Source organism: Danio aesculapii, chromosome 17 (genome assembly GCF_903798145.1).
Source record: "Danio aesculapii chromosome 17, fDanAes4.1, whole genome shotgun sequence".
Lineage (NCBI taxonomy): Eukaryota > Metazoa > Chordata > Actinopteri > Cypriniformes > Danionidae > Danio > Danio aesculapii.
The window spans coordinates 6,233,458-6,255,380 of record NC_079451.1 but is presented as its reverse complement, the minus strand read 5'-3'; the positions used below and the strand labels follow the sequence as shown (position 1 = coordinate 6,255,380).

General features: G+C 36.1%; 3 protein-coding genes across 3 annotated transcripts in view; 2 read left to right on the top strand and 1 right to left on the bottom strand.

Annotated features, from left to right (window-relative positions):
* The window catches only part of ptgr2 (prostaglandin reductase 2), a 75,771-nt gene extending 69,637 nt beyond the window's left edge, over nt 1–6,134 (top strand). The window contains exon 10 of the transcript XR_008839224.1: nt 6,057–6,134. The gene's annotated coding sequence lies outside the window, so the exon portion shown is untranslated. The remainder of the gene's footprint in view (nt 1–6,056) is intronic.
* Nucleotides 6,135–7,235: 1,101 nt separating this feature from the next.
* On the bottom strand, nt 7,236–12,508 carry slc30a1b (solute carrier family 30 member 1b). Its single transcript, XM_056477263.1, has 2 exons — nt 11,910–12,508; nt 7,236–8,490 (listed from the first exon to the last, which is right to left on the bottom strand). The coding sequence occupies exons 1-2, from the start codon at nt 12,478–12,480 to the stop codon at nt 7,634–7,636; spliced, it is 1,428 nt and encodes a 475-aa protein (XP_056333238.1). The 5' UTR covers nt 12,481–12,508; the 3' UTR covers nt 7,236–7,633.
* Nucleotides 12,509–15,321: 2,813 nt separating this feature from the next.
* On the top strand, nt 15,322–21,719 carry kif3cb (kinesin family member 3Cb). The gene is made up of 8 exons (XM_056477750.1): nt 15,322–17,035; nt 17,133–17,234; nt 17,324–17,446; nt 19,351–19,469; nt 19,559–19,675; nt 19,759–19,867; nt 21,140–21,297; nt 21,381–21,719. Exons 1-8 carry the CDS (start codon nt 15,596–15,598, stop codon nt 21,490–21,492), a joined length of 2,280 nt encoding a protein of 759 aa, XP_056333725.1. The 5' UTR covers nt 15,322–15,595; the 3' UTR covers nt 21,493–21,719.
* The last annotated feature ends 204 nt before the right edge of the window (nt 21,720–21,923 follow it).

Genomic DNA, 21,923 nt, shown 5'->3' with positions numbered 1-21,923 from the left:
AAATTATGTATTTTTACCCAGTATTCATTTTACCTCCTCTAAATTACTTTAAATTAAGAAAAGTAATCTTTAGTTCTCAGAACAACACACACAATGTCATTTAGATCTCTCTGTTTTTATGCATAAGCTTATTAAAAATGTTTATAATCATTTTTAAACAACATTTTTAGTGTTTTCTACGATTTTTTTAACGATTTTCATACGAATTTTATGATAAATAATTGCATTTTAAATTAGTTGCGGATCAATATTTTTTAGCGGTTCATTCCGCTGTGGCAACCCCTGATTAACAAAAGGACTAAGCCAAATGAAAATGAATGAATGAATGAATGAATGAATATATGTATACAGTTGAAGTCAGAATTATTTGACCCCCCCCCCCCCCCCCCCCCCAAGTTTCTGTTAAACGGAGAGAAGATTTTTCCCAACCCATTTCTAAACATAATAGTTTTAATAACTGATTTCAAATAACTGATTTATTTTATGTTTGCCATGATGACAGTAAATAATATTTTACTAGATATTTTTAAGATACTTCTATACAGCTTAAAGTGACATTTAAAGGCTTAATTAGGTTAATTAGGCAGGTTAGGGTCCTTGCTCTGTTAAACATCATTTTGGAAATATTAAAAAAATAATAATAATTTTGACTTCAACTGTATAGTTGTAATATTATTGCTAAATTTGTCACCATCTCAATCAATAATTTTAGTTTATTATTATTATTATTATTTCCAAAATATGACTGTATATTTTTAATTAATGTATTGATTTTAAAATTAATTACTTTATTTATTTTAAGTTTATTTCAGCCCATTAATTTGAAACCATAAATGACATTGAGACAATTGCAAATGAAACACATAAAACTAGTTAAGTTCCTTATGCTTTATTTTATAAGTAGATTAAGGAGTTAATTCATGATTGCAGTAACCATAATAAACCTGATATATGCAATCAGTTGCGTTGTTCTGAAAAAGTTGACAGAAAACAATCTGATGAGCATCCACAAGATGGCAAACACGCAATAAAATTATAATAAAAGCGACACAGTATGCTTACTCCTAATGGATGTTGAATCTGTATGATAAATGTACATACAGCACATTCATTCTCCTCTTTCTCTTTACACTATTCTTGCACTATGATGCAAATAATGTTTCATAAATCTGTAGTTCACCTTCATCATATTCTTCCTCATGCACATGCTATTTTAGATGATTTTCGTTCTTCTGCAGAAACCAGATATGCAGTTGATGTCAAAATTATTCACCCCCTTTAAATTTTTTTCTTTTTAAAATATTTTCCAACTGATGTTTAACAGAGCAAGGAAATTTTCACAGTATGTCTGGATATATTTTTTCTTCTGCAGAAAGTCTTATTTGTTTTATTTTGGCTAGAATAAAAGCAGTTTTAAATAAAAAAAAAACATTTTATGGTCAGAATTATTAGTCCATTTAAACTATATCTTTTTTATTCAATAGTCTACTGAACTAACCATCGTTATACAATAACTTGCCTAATTACCCCATCCTGCCTAGTTAACCTACTTAAGCCTTTAAATGTCACTTTAAGCTGAATACTAATATCTTGAAAAATATCTAGTAAAATATTATTTTCTGTCATCATGGCACAGATAAAATAAATCAGTTATCAGAAATGAGTTATTAAAACTATTATGTTTAGAAATGTGTTGAAAAAATCTTCTCTCAGTTAAACAGAAATGCAACTTCAATCTGATTGCAGCTGTATGTTTATTTGTATTATTTTCTGTGGGAAAAAATTATGTTTGTAGACCCAAGTCAATGGTGACCAACATTTTGAAAAGAAAAAAAAAACACATTACAGCAGCATTAAACAGAAATCTGACTCCAATGGTTTAATCCATGGCTTTGGCAATGATATATATATATGTTTTGGGTGAGATCAGACCAAAATAGTTATTATAGTTGTGTATATAATCTACGCCAGTGGTCTCAAACTCCTCAAAACAGAGGGCCACAGCTCTAGTTTAGCTCCACCACCTCCGACTCACACCTGCTGAATAGTCTCTAGTAGTCTGGAGCACCTTGAGTAGTTGGATCAGCTGTGTTTGATTATGGTTGGAGCAAAAGTGTGCAGAGCAGCGGCCCTCCAGGAATTGAGTTTGAGGTTCTGCACTCTTCATATTGTTACCTCAAAAGTACATATTAGCACCTTAAAATTTTAAGAGGTGCACTTTTGTACTTTTTAGGTACTAATACTGTATTTTACCTTTAACTCTGAGAGTGTTGGCCTAAGTACACTGTAAAAAGCAATTAGTTGACTTTACTTTTAAAAAATGAGTAAACCCAAAAAACCTATGTCTGCAAAAATGTGTCAAACAATTTATATGGGTTGGATTTAAACAAACAAATTAAATTTAGTAATGTTCAACTTAATTTTTCACCACTCACCATCATGAACAGCACTGTGGCTGCAGTAGAGTCATTCAGGTTCCTGGGCACCACCATCTCTCAGGATCTGAAGTGGGACATTCATATAGACTCTATTGTGAAGAAAGCCCAGCAGAGACTGTACTTCCTTCGTCAGCTGAGGAAGTTCAACCTGCCACAGGAGCTACTCATACAGTTCTACTCAGCTGTCATCCAATCCATCCTCTGCACTTCAATCACTGTCTGGTTCGGCTCAGCTGCCAAACCCGACCTCCGTAGACTACAGCGAATAGTCCGGACTGCTGAACAAATCACTGGCACAACCCTTCCTACACTTCAAGAACTGTACTCTTCCAGAGTGAGTAAAAGGGCTCGCAAAATCACTCTGGACCCCTCACACCCAGCACACTACCTGTTCCAACTGTTACCGTCTGGTCGGCGCTTCAGAGCACCAAGCACAAAAACAGCCAGACACAGGAAAAGTTTCTTTCCTCAGGCTGTCTACCTTATGAACAGTTAAATATTCCCCTACTGTGCAATAAATATGTGCAATACTTTCTCATACGCACTTGTACACAGCACCTTATATCAATATACAATGCAATACTTTCTACATTCGCACTTGTACACAGCACCTTATAACCTGTATATTTATAAAAATCAGTACATACAACTCAACATCCAGGTTTCTTGACTAACCGCATCTGTTTAATGTTCATCATTTTTTATTATTAGTATTTTATTTTTTTCAGATTTATTTTGTGTTGTCACTTGTCACTTTATGTACACTGGAAGCTTCTGTAGCCAAAACAAATTCCTTGTGTGTGTGAAGCACACTTGGCAATAAAACTGATTCTGATTCTGATTTGTTTGTTTAAAATCAGCCCATATAAATTGCTTACAACCACTTAACTTAAAAAATGTTGTAAATCCAAGGAATCATCTTTGAATCATTTTTTCAGCGCACATCGCCTTAAAAATGATTCAATAAATGAACCACAGTATGTGAATAATTAAGTTAAATCAACTTAACAGTTACAAGTTACCACTGGCTTACTCACTTTTTAAAATTAAAGTCAACTTGTTGCTTTTAAGGCAATGGGTTTACTACTGTAAAAAATGCTGGCTTCAATTTTTTCATGTTGTCCCAACTGCAAATCGATTAAGTTAACTCAACTGTATTTACAAATTTAAGTGGATTGAACATAAAACAATTAAGTAGCCTCCCAAAATCCTCAAGAATTGTGTTGTTTCAACATACTTTAAATAAGTAGCTTGGAGAAGCAGCAAAATCTTGTCATCTTTTAGTAATGAATCACTTTGAATACTGAAACAGTGACCAGATCACAGTGAAATTACCCCCAAAAAAGTATGAATAAATACAAATACACTTAAAAAAATGATTTTTGCTGCATATTTACTTATTTAAAATGAGTCGAATCAACACAATTCGTGAGTTTTTGGCAGAACAACTTAACTGTTTTATGTTCAATCCATTTAAATTTGCGAAAACAATTACGTTACAGTAGCAATCGATTTGTGTTGGGACAACATGAAGGAATTGTGTGTAACCCAGCATTTTCTACAGGGTAGATAGTGTGTTGTTTGCTAACTTAGAAAGTAACAGAATTATGATGTGTTTTTTGTACCAATCATGGCAAGAGTTTCTTCATATTTTGTACTTGTGTTTTACAGTAGTCGCATTGTAAGGCTTGTACCTTAACAAAGAGTCCTGTCTGAACTCGGGACCATTCTCACATGATAAACTCTGTCATCAGTTCAACAGTCAGCGAGTTTATGCAAACTTTTTCACATTTAACCTGAATAATCTCCGAAAAAATCTAAATATCTCCTCACATATGTCAGCTAATCAAACCGCCCATGTAAGACCATCAATAACGGTCAATCAATTATGAATTGTTACAATAGTAGACACAGCTCAGGTCTCTTATCTTGGAGAATTGATTTGAAGACTGTGCGATGACTGAATAAGAGCCATTCTCTATTGTTTTGGAACAGGGGCCCATACACTGCTTTACTGATTGCGTCACGCTGGCCTCATTAAGGATCCCAATACTGCTGTTTCACAACAAACATCCCCTGATCCTCCAGAGTAGAAATCTATTGAAGGAATTCAACTTAGTCACTAAAGACTTATCACAGTGTTTGTGTGCAGTGTTTGTGTGTAGTTTGCTCCAAGGTCCAGTGAAGACATGATCTGTTTGTACAGCTGTGCAAGGAGCAAGCAGGACGACACTGACTGACTTCACATCAGACACAATGACACTATGACATGAGTGACTCTTGCAAAAAATCTACAGTATATACATATATATATATATATATATATATATATATATATATATATATATATATATATATATATATATATATATATATATATATACAGGGATTGGACAATGAAACTTTAACACCTGGTTTTAGACCACAATAATTCATTAGTATGGTGTTGAGCCTCCTTTTGCAGTCAATACAGCATTAAATCATCTTGCGAATAGCATTTGTAAGTTCTGCACAGTGATTTTGAGCTATTCATCATGCAGAATAGTGGCCAGGTCACAATGTGATGCTGGTGGAGGAAAATAAAACGTTTCCCTGTCTTGTTCCTCCAAAACACCCCAAAGTGCTTCAATAATATTTAGCTCAGGTGACTGTGCAGGCCATAAAAGATGTTCAACTTCACTTTAATGTTTATCAAACCACTCTTTCACCAGTGTTGCTGTGTGTATTGATGCATTATCATCCTGACACAAGGCACCACCTTCAGGATACAATGTTTGAATCATTGGGTGCACATGGTCTTCCACAATGGTTTGGTAGTCCTATTGTAGTGGTGTGCCCATCTAACACACGTATTAGTGAATGTCATGAAATTGATGCAAAATGGGCAGTGTGAAGTCTAATGTAAGTATTTATTGTCATGTCATGCCCTTTTTTTTCTAATTGGTAAACATGTAGTCATCTGATGGCTGGCTAAAGTCTAATTAATTATAAAAAAAGGAAATTTATGTAAATATAAACCTTTTCTGAAAAATAAATACCAGCTAATAATGTGGTAATATATGAGTAACTGACAAAAAATGGGGTTTTCAAACATCCAAATAATGAAAATCTAATACAGCTCTCGTTTTTTTCTTCTGAGCCACAATGACTATCATACATTCTTCTTATTATTTCCAGAAAACACCGAGTAAAATGTCAGTCAGTTCAATTACCAAAATACTTGTCAGGCATATTTAGGTCAAGAATTTAATTATATGTTTAAGGATCACAGAGATCGCAGAGCCAAAAGACTTTAAACGTTGCCACTGTTCTTCAAACCACTATAGGTTTAACCAAATTTTAAGCAAATGATCACTTATTCTTATATATATTTTAAATATACAGTTAAAGTTAGGATTATTAGCCACCCTGTTTATTTTTTTCCCCAATTTCTGATTAACAGAGAGAAGATTTTTTTTCAACACATTTCTAAACATAATAGTTTTAATAACTCATTTCTAATAACTGATTTATTTTATCTTTGCCATGATGACAGTAAATAATATTTTACTAGATATTTTTTCAAGACACTAGTATTTAGCTTAAAGGACAATTTAAAGGCTTAACTAGGTTAATTAGGTTAACTAGGCAGGTAATTAGGCAAGTTATTGTATAACGATGGTTTGTTCTGTAGACTATCGAAAAAAATATAGCTTAAAGGGGCTAATAATATTGTGTGTTTTTATTCTAGCTGAAATAAAACAAGTAAGACTTTCTACAGAAGATAAAATATTATCAGACATACTGTGAACATTTCCTTGCTCAGTTAAATATAATTTGAAAAATATTAAAAAAAGAAAAAAAAAATCAAAGGGGGGCTAATTATTCTGACTTCAACTGTATACATATTTTTACACAAATGTAGCCTATTTGTTACACTAAAAGATGGAACATTATTTGATCAACAATATAACATTTTATTTTCACAACTTTTTTTAAACATTAAGGCACAATTTATTCACTTGTATTTAATATGCTTTCTGTGTATACAGTATATAAAATCACTTCTGTGGACATAATCTGATCTTTGACCTATATAACTTGCGATACTTCATCTAAAAATGATAATTTACTTAGTATTTCTTCACCCTCAAGTGTTTTCAAAACTTTATGAGTTTCTTTTATTCTGTTAAACACAAGTTGAAAATCTGCAACCATTGACTTCCATAGTAGGACAAACAAATACTATAGAAGTCAATGGTTACATGTTTCCAACTTTTTTCGAAATATCTTCTTTTGTGTTCGGTAGAAGCAAGAAACTCATAAAGGTTTGAAATGAACAAATGGTGAGGAAATGATAACAGAATTTTCATTTTTGAATGAACTATCCCTTTAATCTACTTACACATACTCTCATATCTGATATTGATTAAGAACCATCTATAAAACTGTATTTGACTTTCATATATGGTCCAAACAGAAAACACAGTATGTCATTTTACAAACCCAGATATCTAAAACACCCTGACTCCTGCAATACGCAGATTTGAAACATCCTTTTAAAAACACACACACACCAATCCAACATGAACCTGCATATTCTTAGATTATACCTTGAAACTAGTAATGAAAAATAAACTGATATATATATAAATAATCTGATACTTATATTCATCAACATATGTCTTCATTTATAACTATATTGATCTTTGAAGGAATAGTTCACCCCAAAAATGAAGATTTCACTATTTTCTCACTCTGAAGTGGCTTCAGACATTTATGGGTTTCACACAAAAGAAGATATTCTGAAGAATGGAAATGGTTACAGATTTTGAATATAGTAGGAAAAACAAATACCATGGAAGTTGATGGTTACAAGCTTCCGACATTTTTCTAAATAACTTAGAAACTCATTAAGATGGAAAACAAGTTAAGGATGAATAAACAATGCCAGAATTTTCTTTTTTGGGTGAACTATATATCAAGCAACCATTGATAACAAAAATACAAAGATAAAACTGCATTCTGTATCAGGTTTACATACAGATCACAGCAGGGAGTCTAAAGTTGCTAGGTTTAATCAACCCAAATCTCTGAAACATACTTCTGCAGTAATCAGATTTGCAATAATCCACACAATGGCCCAAATTAAACACATTTCCTGTGTATGAGAAAGCAGCCATGTGCAACTCATGCAATATAATGTCCTCCTTGACCTAAACCGAAGATTCCATCTCCGTATGAACAGCATCGTCCACTTTTTTCCCATCACCCCATTCTACAGCATGACAGTGAGGTTTATCATGCCTACATTTGTCTAACTCCTCCTCTGGCTTAGCCCTTTTGGTCGGATTACAACATAGTTTTGGTTTGCATTGGCTTCGGCAAGAAAGCTCACACTGGGGGTCACCAAACCCTTCAGAAAAAGCTGAAAACTCTGGTTGAACGGTAGTAGCGTGGATGCCTTCATCATGGAAGACACCTTTAATGCGTTTGGCGATGTCCATGTACAAAGCTGGATCGGTGCATTTGATGTGAGCGGTCGCAATAATGCGTGCACCAGCCAGCTGCCAGATATGCAGGTCATGAACGGCTAGAACTCCATCCAGGCTCCTCAGTTTACCTTTCAGCTTGGGCATATCGATCTGCTCGGGCACTGTTTGCAGGAGAATCAAAGCCGACTCTTTTAGGAGAGGGAATGTTGTGTAGAGCAAAATGCACACCATTATTAGACATAACGTTGGGTCGAGATAAAGCACCCAACATGGGCCGGCTACAGATATTGTTCTGGGGATCCGGTCGGGGCTTTTGGATATGCTCAGGACTGTGGAATTAACATGGTGGTGGTCCGTTAAGTGGGTGTTGCGACAGGGGTTGTAACAGATTTGGTCACTGTGGCATGGGGTCCAAACAAAAGTGAAGATCAGGGCGTTGACGACCACAACGATGGAGCCGAGCGCATCGCCAAGCACATGCAGAAACACTCCGCGCATATTCAGCTGTGACGCCGACTCGGGAGACTGATCCAGATCCTCCAACGAGGCTTTGGCAGTGATCATGATGTTCAGGGAGTCTATAAAAGAAGTGCACATAGTGAGCAAAATAGTAGGAGGAAGTAAAAATATTCAGTTATGTTTTCCGTTAATTTATGAGCATAAAAAGAAGCAAAGCTAAAAGTTTTTTATTAAAATCTATTTGCTGAGACCTTTATTTTAGGGTGTTAACTGAATACTGAATATTGAGTAGGGGGCGGGGTTTTCTTTTTGCGCATCATGCCCTCATAAGAAACTATGGGTAAGAGGGGCGTGGTTACGAATATTGTGATAGAAGCTATCAAACCAAGATGTCCTCACTGCAGCCCAAAGCTTGATGACGTAGTCGATCATCAACCACTACATAGCGGACCTTGTACTGCCCACTAAAGTAATGCCCCTGCTACTGTGACGGTTGGGTTTAAGACAGGGGGAAGTGTTGGCGATTGTTAACTATGTAGTGGACCTTGTACTGCCCACTAAGTTAATGCCCATGCTACTGTGATGGTTGGGTTTAGGGTAGGGGGAGGTGTAGGTGATTGTCAACTACGTAGCAGACCTTGTACCACCCACTTAGGTAGCGCCCATGCTACTGTGACGGTTGGGTTTAGGGTAGGGGGAGGTGTAGCGATCGTCCTTGTACCGCCCACTAAGGTAATGCCCATGCTACTGTGATAGTTGTGTTTTAAGGTAGGGGGAGGTGTAAGCAATCTTCAACTACGTAGTGAACCTTGTACCGCTCACTAAGGTAGCGCCCATAAAACTATGACAGTTGGGTTTAGGGTAGGGGAGGTGAAGCGACCGTACCTGTACCGTCCACTAAGGTAATGCCCATGCTACTGTGATGATTGGGTTTAGGGCAGGGGGAGGTGTAGGCTATCATCAACTACGTAGTGAACCTTGTACCGCCAACTAAGGTAGCACCCATGCTACTGTCACGGTTGGGTTTGGGTAGGGGGAGGCGTAGGCGATTGTCAACTACGTAGCGGACCTGGTCAACTATGTCATCAAGCTGCGGGCTGCGGGCTGAAGCCAGGACTGTCTCCATCAAACTGACGTCAACAGAGAAGGACCGCCACACCAAACGCAGAAGCAATGGTCAGACTTTGATTGAAAATTTACAGATTAACTGTTCACCTAAATATTGAAAATTTAGATGTTAAATACCTTATTAAACATTTTGAAGAAGTTTGTTCAGCTTAATAATAACAATAATAATAGTAATAAAAATAAATAGGGGAATGTATGCAGATAAACTACATTACCCAGGATGGTGTACAGTAATTTCCACCAATCAGAAAGTCACAGTGAGCAAAGCAGAACAAACATATTCTTTATACCAAGTCAGTCTACCTACACTCTTAATATAAACCTGAAATAAGTTCACACTAGTTTTATATTTGTCTGTAATTTTCATTTGAGTGTTATTTGCAACACTTCATATAAATGTAGTTCTGTCATGAAAACTCTGAGTGATTTTTTATGGTAATGGTCTTTGTGGCATAGATCTGCTACGCTGATGCTGCTTTGATTGTTATGGCTGAGCAAGTAGCGAGACTTGTTACTGCCAATATAGACCATTTTGAGGGATGTAAACAAAAACAAAGGCCTCAACGTATTTTCTGTTTTATATTTTTAATTTCTATAGTTTCCGAGAATCCAAAAAGAGCCACACATTGATAAATAATGTTTTGATTGCTGTTTTAACATTTAAGTTATGATTGAATTGCCTCTTGTTACAGTTATGAAGAGTTTGATAACAAGCAGGAAATGTTCATGGGCCAATCACCACAGAAATGATCTATATTCACAGACACAGCTCATGACACAGAGTTTAATGACAGAACTTTGTATTTATTTCTCTCATTAAAGCTGTGAAGTACACAGTTTTGTCTATTTGTCATTTGTCAGATTTTATACTTCTTTGCAAATCAAAGTACTTAATGTTGTCCTTATACCAGGTTGGTTTGATTCATGCCTTATCATTTTTAAACAAGGACATTTTTTTAAATCCCTATGGCAAAAAATAACCCGAAACCAGCACTGTTGAAAAAAAAATGGGCCAAAATTGCAAAAATAATGAGCAGGAAAATAACTAGGAAATATTCACAGTAGACGATTGCCACAGGGTTCTCATGTTTTCCAGTCATTTGTGATGACTACCAGCTACAAAAGGAAAAATGTATGTTAACTATGAACATTTCAATTTACTTTTAAAGAATATGTATATTTTAATTTTTGCACTTAGCATTAAAATCACACTTTTGAAATTCCCTGATATTTTATGACTTTTAAGGTTTTCAGATTTCCAACAGAAAAAAAACTGCTGATTAAAATATATAGCGATGTTTAATTCAATTCAAGTATATTTGAATAGTGTTTCTTACAATAATTAATGTTTAAGCAGCTTTACCAAACACTGCACATTATTGCATTACAATTCAAGTAAATTAAAGTTACACTCAATTACAAGTTACTATATATAAACAGTTAACCTGGAGTTTACAGCATATAGGTGATGTCCACTGTATGTGTACATGTTTTAAGAAGTGTATTTGTGTATTTAAGTGTTAATGTTGATTGTAAGCTTTTCTATAACCCTTTTAAAAAATTGTATTAAATTTGTCTTGGAAACATCCAAACATTTCAAGAATTTCCAGGATGGTGAAGACGGTGAAGATGTTTAGATTTTACTCACTTCATGTTTTTTTTTTTTTTTAACTTTTGGTATGAAAGTAACAATTTTACCATTGCCTAATAGTTCTAGACTGATCAGAAAACACATATTATTTTATTTAACACAGTTTATTTGACTATATATTTGATTATAAATAAAAGAAAAATGAAAACTCATATATTTATTATTTTTTATTAATATTTATACTACTACTACTACTAATAATAATAAAACTGAATCTGCATCAAATTAAATTCACACAATTGACTTTACATTTTAAATGTTTCAAACATACATAAACATCAAAATATTTCTCAAATAATGTCCGATTATCATCCAACATTATGATTATATTTACATAAAGGTAAACAATATATTATTTTGACCTGAATTAAGAATTTCTATGTGATAATAATACTATAATACTAAATTGTAATGAACTTCTTTCTTTGTTAAAGGGTAACTTTGCGATTTGAAGAAAGATATAAAGCTATATAATCATATATATAAAATTACAATCAGTTAGTATTTGTGGCTGTACCGTTAAATTATTCTTGTTCTAAATATGCCAGGTAAGATTTTTTTGTTAGTATATAAACTATTATGTTATTGTTATAACAATGTACACAGTATAACAATGTATACATTGAATGACATTTTAGTGGGTGTCCTCTCTAAAAAATGTAAACAAAACACATTATAATGATGATTCTAACTCTAATACACTATTATGGTGAGTTAAAAAATAAAACGTTTCATTTTTTACCACACCTGATACCATACCTGATTTCTGCTCGCAAGTGTGATCTCCTTGTGAACTGTTTATCATGAGATTGCATGCTTCTTCGTGCGCCTTTGGTTTTTCTCTGTGGTTAGTCTGCTGCGCGTGAGAGTGTCCGGCGTGAGAGTGCCCACCATGCGCATGCCCGTGCCCACCAAACCCCGCGTGTCCGTGGAAGAGAAACAAACCGAGCACATTCACCAAAAGACCCGCAACACCGACCCAGATGACCACGCGTGGATTCTCGATCTCGTGCGGCTGCGTGTAGCGCTCAACTGCCTCTAAAAAGATAGTGAAGCAGAGGGCTGTCAAAAACACAGCGTTCACCAGAGCTCCCATCACTTCTGCGCGGATCCATCCGTACGTGTTTTTACTGGTGGCTCGAGTGGTCTCCGCAAAGCTCACCGCGATTAAAGCCACTATTAGCGCTATTACGTCCGACAGCATGTGAAAAGAGTCCGACAACATCGCGAGAGATGCTGTTATTCTGCTGACCACAACTTCCACAACAAAAAACACCAGCGTTAAAGTCAGCATGCACAGCAAACGCACCCGATTCTGTCCCAAACCCATTTTATCTTCAAATTAAAAATGCAAAATATAAAAAAATATATACAAAATGTTATTATTTACATTTCGCGATGCTTTACATTAATAATGCTGAAAATAAACGCTGTTGCTATTGGCAACTCACGAAATGTCAGTTGTTCGACGCATTCATCAAACATTTCATTCACAGAGAGCAAAAACTATCTGCCATAAAAGGTGATGATGGAGTAAAATGCGCGTGGATCTTCGGGATAAGTCAAACGAAACTTGAGACTTTGCACCCGGACCGGTGAACTTCTCTCCACACGCTCTGAGTGACTGCGAGTCTGTGCTGCGTTTCCATTGGCCGAATATCAGCGTGTGCTGGAGTCACGTGCTCAGGGAGAAACACATTCTGCTGCCACTTCAGACGATGCAAATCAGTGCAATTAGTGCAAATGAATGAAAATTACTCCAAGGTGTGCATAGATTAGCTGCATTGGTCATAAAGGAAGATTATCATTATCTATAAACTTCATTATTGTGAATCTGAGTCACATCAGTATCATAACCAACCCTGAAAAGAATGTAGGATTGTACAATAATAAATTGGCTATATGGTCTGCTCGGATTGACTCTATTTCATTTTTTGGGTACCCAGTGCTGTAGGGCAGGGTTTTTAATGTTTTAAGCACCACAATCAAACATGCGAGGTACCTCCAAATATGCGAGGTGGCCCATAAAATGTAAAAGGCATATTTAACACAATTTAGCTATTTTTTATTTATACAAATAAAGTCCCATTATAAAAATGTATATAATAAAGGTTAAAATTTGGAAAAACCATTTATTATATACATTTTCAGCTCACTGGGACATTATACAAAAATAAAATAATAAATAAATATAATATTATTTATTTATTTCGGGGGGTTGTTTTATCCTAATCTTATTTACACCAACTATTATTATTATTTATTAATGTTATAATTATCAAAATTATTAAATTAATGCAGTATCTATTTTATTAATTTGTAGTTTGGTTTGCTTTAATCTTATTCTTAGAATTTATTTATTTTATTTTTTTCGTTATTTTTATAATTTATTCTTTAGATTTTTTGTTTTATTAGGATTTTATCACACCAATAAATCTATAGGCTATATATACAGTTAACGTCACAATTATTAGCCCCCCTAATTTATTAGCCCCCCTGTTTAGTTTTTCCCCAATTTCTGTTTAACAGAGAGAAGATTTTTTTAACACATTTCTAAACATAATAGTTTTAATAACTCATTTCTAATAACTGATTTATTTTATCTTTGACATGATGACAGTAAATAACATTTGACTAGATATTTTTCAAGACACTTCTATACAGCTTAAAGTGACATTTAAAGGCTTAACTAGGTTAATTAGGTTAACTAGACAGGTTATGGTAATTAGGCAAGTTATTGTATAGCAATGGTTTGTTCTGTAGACAGTTGAAAAAAAAATTCTTAAATGGGCTAATAATATTGACCATAAATTGTTTTAAAAAAATTAAAATCTGCTTTTATTCTAGCTGAAATTAAACAAATAAGACTTTCTCCAGAAGAAAAAAATATTATCACAAATATTGTGAAAATATCCTTGCTCTGTTAAACATAATTTGGGTAATATTTAAAAATGAAAAAAATAAAATTTTAGGGGGGGGCGGAGGGGGTTCTACTAATTCTGATTTCAACTGTATATAGCTCACACTCTCATAAAAAATGGTACAATGTTGTATCAAAGAAGGTACAAACCCATGTCACTGGGGCAGTACCTTTTTATGGAACAGAATTGTACCTTAAGACAAAGAAACACACCATGTGCAGTTTCCATTGTACCATTGCAGTTTGTACCTTTAAGGACATGATTTGTACCATGAGAAAGGGTAATCAAAGGTACAAATCTGCTCCATGAAGGTACAACTACAGTGACAAGACACCTTAACAGTGTCAAAAATGCTTACCAAACATTTATTAAAAATGCCTTAAACGTTTAGTTTACAATACCTATAGTTTTGTTTTACCACGTGTCTTGTATTATAGAATTTAATAATAAAGGTTTTTGAGTTTCGTTAAGAATATGCTTTTAAATGATGATTCATGTTTTAATATGGAAATTAAAATCACTTTAGCTTTTCAGTCATATTTATTTTCATTTATATTGTAATAAAGGAGTTGTTCAACACTTTTGTACCTTTTATATGAGAACAATTGTGTACCTTCATTTCAGTTGTATACCATAAAAGTTCCAGAACAGTATCATAAGAGGTCTTTTCTGTACCATATAAGGTACAACTTTTACAAAGGTACAAAACTGTTCTTTAAGGAACATTATTTGTACCACCGTATACCTTTTTTCTGAGAGTGCATAGATAGATGATTGATAGATAGATAGATAGATAGATAGATAGATAGACAGACAGACAGACAGACAGACAGACAGACAGACAGACAGACAGACAGACAGACAGACAGACAGACAGACAGACAGACAGACAGATAGATAGATAGATAGATAGATAGATAGATAGATAGATAGATAGATAGATAGATAGATAGATAGATATTTCATTATATATTATATTTTATATGCATGAGATAGGCTATGGGCATTTTTAATTTCACAGTAACCTGTTTTTCCTTCTCTGCTATCAGTTGTATGGTTTTTCAACCTTTAAAGGTTTGATGTCTCTTAACCTAAGATAAAACACCAAAGTAGCCAATTATTAGCCAAATAACTGACCATATGACTTACGCTGACTTGTAGTAACCTAATCAGCGGTAATCTTATGATTGAATGATTATAGCACCGAGTGCGTCATCGCCTCGCGCAGGCAGAAACAGAGTCTGGTCCACCTATCAGCATCCGTCCGCCCGTGAGCGCGCTCTGCCTATTGTCTGCGGGAAACAGGGCGTGTGCCGCGGGAGAGGGAGATGCGCGAGCCTCGCTGCGTGGAGCGGTGTGTGATGCTGGCTTTGGACCACCAAGATGCTCTGCGCTCACGTTTACATGGAACGGACGTGCATTTGCCGCATTTATAGCCTTTATGTGAATGACTGTTTTCCGACATCGCTCCTCGCGTCCTTATATAAAACAGCTGCATATTAAAGAGGCGGATTTTTCATCAAAATGATGAAGAGAAACAGCTTATTGCGACCGCGCTCCATGTCGATTGGCAAGAAATCAGAGGCGGTTAAGGTGGTGGTGCGGTGCCGCCCTTTAAACAAGAAGGAAGAGGCGATGAATCAGGAAAGAATTGTTGAAGTAGATGTCAGACTGGGACAGGTGAGCGTGCGTAATCCCAAATCCTCCGGAAGCCTCGTCAAATCATTCACGTTTGATGCCGTCTATGACGTGGGTTCAAAACAAAACGAGTTGTACGACTATGCATGCAAACCTCTTATTGACTCTGTTTTGCTCGGGTTCAACGGAACAATATTTGCATATGGGCAAACTGGCACAGGCAAAACATACACAATGGAAGGTGTGCCCACAGACCCCGAGACGAGGGGAGTGATCCCAAATTCATTTCAGCACATATTTACTCAAATATCCAGGTCTCAGAACCAGCAGTATCTCGTGAGAGTGTCTTACATTGAGATATATCAAGAAGAGATACGAGATCTCCTCTGCAAGGACAACAACAAAAAACTAGAGCTCAAGGAAAACCCAGAGTTGGGCGTCTATGTTAAAGACCTCTCATGTGTTGTGACCAAGAACATAAAGGAGATTGAACACGTCATGAACTTGGGGAATCAGTCAAGGTCTGTAGGATTCACCAAAATGAATGAGCGCAGCTCCAGATCTCATGCGATTTTTGTCATAACTATTGAGTGTGGTGAAATGGGCATTGATGGTGAGGACCACATTCGTGTTGGAAAGTTAAACATGGTGGATCTTGCCGGTAGTGAGCGCCAAAGCAAAACAGGTGTGCAGGGACGGAGATTTAAAGAGGCTGCAAAGATCAACTTGTCTCTTTCTGCTCTTGGAAATGTCATTTCGGCTTTGGTGGATGGGAAGAGCACCCACGTCCCCTACCGGGATTCCAAACTCACTCGGTTGTTACAGGACTCACTAGGGGGCAATGCTAAAACCGTTATGGTGGCCACTGTTGGACCAGCTTCATGCTATTATGATGAGACTCTCACCACGCTGAGGTACGCAAACAGAGCGAAGAACATCAAAAACAAGCCAAAGATCAACGAGGACCCCAAAGATGCCCTGCTCCGTGAGTTCCAGGAGGAAATAGCCCGTCTGAAGGCGCAGCTCGAAGAACGAGGGATGCTGGCGAAAGAAAGAAGACGACAGAGAAGAAACAGCCTGAGGATGAAGAGGAGTATGAGTAGCGGAGAGGTGGAAACTCCGAGAAACGGAGAGGTAGAGGTTGTTCAGATGGTTCGAGAGGAAAGCGTGGAGGACTATTGGTGGAAGCAGCAGATGGCCAAGACCTCTGCCAGTTACAAGCCAGATATTAGCAGGAAACTTGGCACGGTAAACGAGAAAGTAAAGACTGTGGAAGAGTTGCTGAAGGAGCAACAAGCTATGGAAATTATGATCGAAAAATACAAGGTTAGTTCTTTCCACACAACTTTTTTTCTTCATGCAGATTATACACTATATCATTCATAAATCACATCCTTTACTGCGTGCCATGGGGTTTTTGTAGGCTATGGAAAGTAAGCTTCTGGTTGGAGGGAAAAACATCATTGACCACACCAATGAGCAGCAGAAAATGCTGGAACTGACGAGGCTGGAGATTGCTGAGCAGGTAAATATCAAAAGTAGTAGGCTTTACAGCAAATAATAATGTACTTTAAGGATCTCATATCTCATATGTATGCGATTAATCTTTTTTAGGATAGAAAAGAAAGAGAAATGCAGCAGCTGATGTTTGAACAAGACGAAGAGACCATTGAGCTAAAAGAGACGTTCTCCACTTTACAGCAAGAGGTGGAATTTAAGACTAAGAAACTTAGAAAGGTGAGTAAAGTCACAACTAATGTGACTGCTAACCTGTATTTTTGACAGACTAACATCTCTGTGCCTTTCATATCACCTCTAATTTTCTTTTTGTTCAAGTATTTTTGCACTCAGATTGGTATTTTAAATATTTATTAATTCAGTAATTTGTCATTCTTATACTCTAAGTGGGACAATATACAAAAATCCGGGTCCTCGTTATATTACAGTTTTTCTCAGTGGCTTTGGTGTATTTCTCACAACACTATTTACATTTGCACAACAGTTAATGCATTTCTCAAAACAATTAGTCATTTGTGCACATCATAGTAGCAGTTTCTCATTCCTTCCAACAAATAGCAAATGCTTTTGATTATGCATTATTGCTTTCATACAACTCTCTGCTGTTTTATAACATTATCATTTGCCTATGTCATGTCAAGTCAAAATTAACTAAACTTGTGAATGCTGAATAGTCGTTTCATTTAAAACTAATAGTCCTCATTTCATTACTTGAGTCATTACATACAAAAATGTTGAACTAGTTAATCTGTCAAGCAAATTTTATTAAAAAAATTTATTCTTTTTTTTTTCTGAAAATGTCTTCTAAATTAAACAATTTGATGAATGATTTACAGACCTATGTGTGTTGTACAGTAGGTTCAGTTCCAATATGTACTGCAATATTGTTTACAGTTGTGCACAGCTCTACCCAAAGGAAGTTTATGTTTGTTGTAAATAAGGGTGTATTTATTCTTTTGCGCAATGCTGTGATTAAATTAGAATTGCAAAGATCATATGCAGTAAAAATGTGAAACATACATAATCAGTGTCTTGTACTCAGATACCTCACTAAATGCAGTGTTGTCTAACTACTGTAGTTTTCGAATGGCTGTGCAAATAGTATCTAGTGCTGTCTTGAGCATTTTCAGGCAGTGTCTCCAAAATCAGATTTTTTTGCATTGGAAAAACTGTACAGAGTAAACTGTCATAATGAAAACATGACAAAGCCATTTGACTATCTCGTTCATAAACAATGGTGTCATGACTTTTCATCTTGATGACACTGACACTTTCATTGACATGAATACTTTTGAGGAATGCGCTATCCATTTTGAGCAAGTGACATGCTTTTGCAGGTTATCAACTAGGTTTTGCAGTTTGCACTAATTGTTTTGAGAAATGCATTAACTGTTGTGCAAATGTAAATAGTGTTGTGAGAAATGCACCAAAGCGCCGCAACCTAGTGCTGGGAAACACCCATACACTGATTAGTTTATTTAATTCACCTACAGCGCATGTCTTTGGACTGTGGGGGAAACCAAAGCACCCGGAGGAAAGCCACGCCAACACCGAGAGAACATACAAACTCCACACAGAAATGCCAACTGGCTCAGCTGGGACTCAAACCAGTTACCTTCTTGCTGTGAGGGGACAGTGCTAACCACTAAGCCACCTTGCCACCTTATTTTTGGAGTTACACAACAAAATAGCGGACAAAAATACAGAATTTTATTGTAATATATTTGGATAATCGTCACAAATCAACAACATTTATACATTCTGAAGCCTAAAGTAGTAAAGAAAGCTAAGGTTAGGCTATAAAAAAAAACTCTAAAATAGTTCACCCAAAGTATGTAAAAACCTTTTGCTTATGTATTCCTCTTGTTTCCACATTTTTCTTTTGGAGAACACTAACAGCAGTCGATATCTGTTGAGCTCGATAGTAGAAAAAAATATCATGGAAGTCAATGGGTATTAACATCTCTTTGTTTAACAACAAACTGGTTAAATGTGTGTATTTGATGTTTGTATGATGGAACACACACTGTATAAACCATATTTATTACATTATCACATCTAAATAATATTTTACTGTTTTTTTCTTTCCCCTCGGTCAACCTTGCTTTGGTTGCTCCTCTCAGTTTTACAGTAAGCTGCAGTTGGTGAGATCTGAGATTGGAGATATCATCAATGAACATGTCACAATGAGGCAGGAACTGGAGCAGACAATGAACGAGCTGACAAGAGAGATGAAATTCAAGTATGTCCCACCAGTCCTCGCTGTTTTAAACTATAAAAATACCTGTGTGTGGCTGAGTTTTGTCATTTGTCGCTTTGTATTTCCACCAGAAATCTGATCATAGAGAACTTCATTCCTCCTGAGGAAAAGAATAAGATCATAAATCGGCTTCACTTTGATAGCGAGGAAGACCAGTGGAAAGTTTTACCTCTTCTCCCTTCAGAAAAGTATGAACAATTGTTTCAAACATTGCTGAACAAGGATGATTAGAAACTTATGTCATGATATTGTGTTTGATCTTATTTTCCAGTAACTCACCTCTTGTCCGACGAAGACCAACTTCTGTAGTGGGAAATAAGAGACCAGTTAGTATGTATGCTCAAACTGCTGTGGCACACGGGTCGCCTTCTAGATACAGGGTTAGTACTGAATTTGTATTCGACTTTCGCTTATGAATTTCCTTAAACTGCCCTAAAATCTACTCATATTTAAATTCTTATGTGTGACCATGTGACTCTTATGTCATTTCAAGTATATGTCTCAAGTGTATTTTGGCATACAGTATATTTAGATTTTTCGATTATGCTGTAGTCATAAAGTGACATGCGTCTGTTCAATATAGCACGAGCTGCAGTTAAAGGTTGCGCAGAGCGTGAGTCACCTGACATTAAGCGAGTGAGTGGCGCGAGCAGCCGAAAACATTTGGATACTTAATCTTAAAGGCTTCTCAATGCCGCATTTCTGTTGTATGGAATGAATCTGCTGCAACTAAACAAAGTTATGCCACCTGTGCGCTAGTTTAAAGTTCCGAGTTTATACCAAGGCTAATACACACGCATACTGGATTAACTATAGCAGCAGGCCGTTCATTATTTCCAATGTAAGAATATATGCCCATATGCTTGCGCAAGCGGAGGGATGCGCTCGCACCTTCCAGACACACCAACTAGAAAACATCTCACGCTGTAACGGTGAGAGTTGTGCGTGGCTTTCAGTGCAATGTAAACAAAAGATATGTTAGACGAATAATTACAAATTATTACAATGATTACTGTATGTATGTATGAACGCAGATGATAACAACAGTTAATCTAAATACTTTAGTTTACATTAGACGTGATAACCGTGAAACCATGATTATTCTTCAGACTATATAATCGTACAACCAAAATCTATAATCGTTGCATCCATAATAGTTACGCAGTTTAAAACATAACATATGAATGTGTCTGAATGTAGAAGAAGCCTCCAGAAGCAATGCACTGACTTTGTTGTGCTTTGAAAAACAACATTTGAATACGTTTGTAAAAAAAGCCTATTGTACAATGCATTGATGTTATGTATTTTCAAAATACTAAATATTAACATTTAAAAGCCGACACGGGTGTCTTAAGGAACAAAAATGCCACATATGGGCTCTTGTTTTGCTGTTGTGTCATCGCTTATATTGCAAGTCATATCTCTCTGACCACTGATTTGGGATGCTTTTCATGAACTGGCCCAAATGACAAACTAATTGAATAGCCCTGCCTTACTCAATATTCAGTTTCAGTATGAAGTACATCAACATACTGAAATAAACTTTTCAGCAACATCTGGTTTACGTGGACTGTAGTCAAAATCCTACTGATTCCAAATGTTAAAACAATTCTGTATGTTTTTTTCACTACAACAATCTTTTGTTGGCACAGGCTGAGAACATCATGCTTCTGGAGCTGGATGTTTCTCCACCCACCATGGTGCCCTTGGACCTTCAGCGGTCAGATATAAGAACCCAAGACTTGATCCGTGACTTCGGCCATTACAGAAAGAGGACGACTGCGTCACGGGTCATGAAAGCCAGATCATGGTCAGCGCATACTGCGTATCATCTATAATTCAGCCACAATGAATCGTCTGCATTTAAACCTTGCTCTTTTCTTTCTCCCTAAGGTACCAAGGCCCGAGCCATTCTGCTTGTTCTTCTGCCAGCTGTGTGCCCTCCGACCCTCAATGCCCATCAGCCTCAGGGATGGAGGCGTGTGCGCCAACGTACCAGCCATGAGTCTGTACATATATAATGCCTGTAAGCATAGAAGCATAGAAAGCACTTAATTCTTATTCTTTGCACTGTTTTCATGAGCTTTAAACGATGCCGTTTGTCTTTTCCGCCATCTTTTTAGCATCAAAGCTTAGTCAGTTTAAGCACAATTGTCTCCTGTATACTTGAAAAATGCTAGTGTGTGCTGTTTAAGCTTGTGATGATGTCATTCTTGAACAGAAAGTCAAACAATAAATGTACAATAAACGAACGATCTCTCTGTGTATATTACATAACCAACGCAACCTCACGCCAATTCGTAACTTTTGATTTAGTTATGTGGCTTGAGAAGGTCAACATACTGTTATACTACATAAACCTCTGCTTCTTCCTCTTCTGAGACTAATTTCTATATGCATCTCCTCCTAGACTGGTCATACTACAACCACCAAACT

What these genes read in the sequence shown, in the direction of transcription:
- slc30a1b (XM_056477263.1), bottom strand. Translation starts at nt 12,480, where the DNA reads ATGGGTTTGGGACAGAATCGGGTGCGTTTGCTGTGCATGCTGACTTTA. An exon ending in CACTTGCGAGCAGAAATCAG is followed by an intron (nt 8,491 to 11,909) that starts GTATGGTATCAG and finishes CTTCTTTTATAG; the next exon opens with ACTCCCTGAACATCATGATC.
- kif3cb (XM_056477750.1), top strand. Translation starts at nt 15,596, where the DNA reads ATGATGAAGAGAAACAGCTTATTGCGACCGCGCTCCATGTCGATTGGC. An exon ending in TTATGATCGAAAAATACAAG is followed by an intron (nt 17,036 to 17,132) that starts GTTAGTTCTTTC and finishes GGGTTTTTGTAG; the next exon opens with GCTATGGAAAGTAAGCTTCT. An exon ending in GTCATGAAAGCCAGATCATG is followed by an intron (nt 21,298 to 21,380) that starts GTCAGCGCATAC and finishes TTTCTCCCTAAG; the next exon opens with GTACCAAGGCCCGAGCCATT.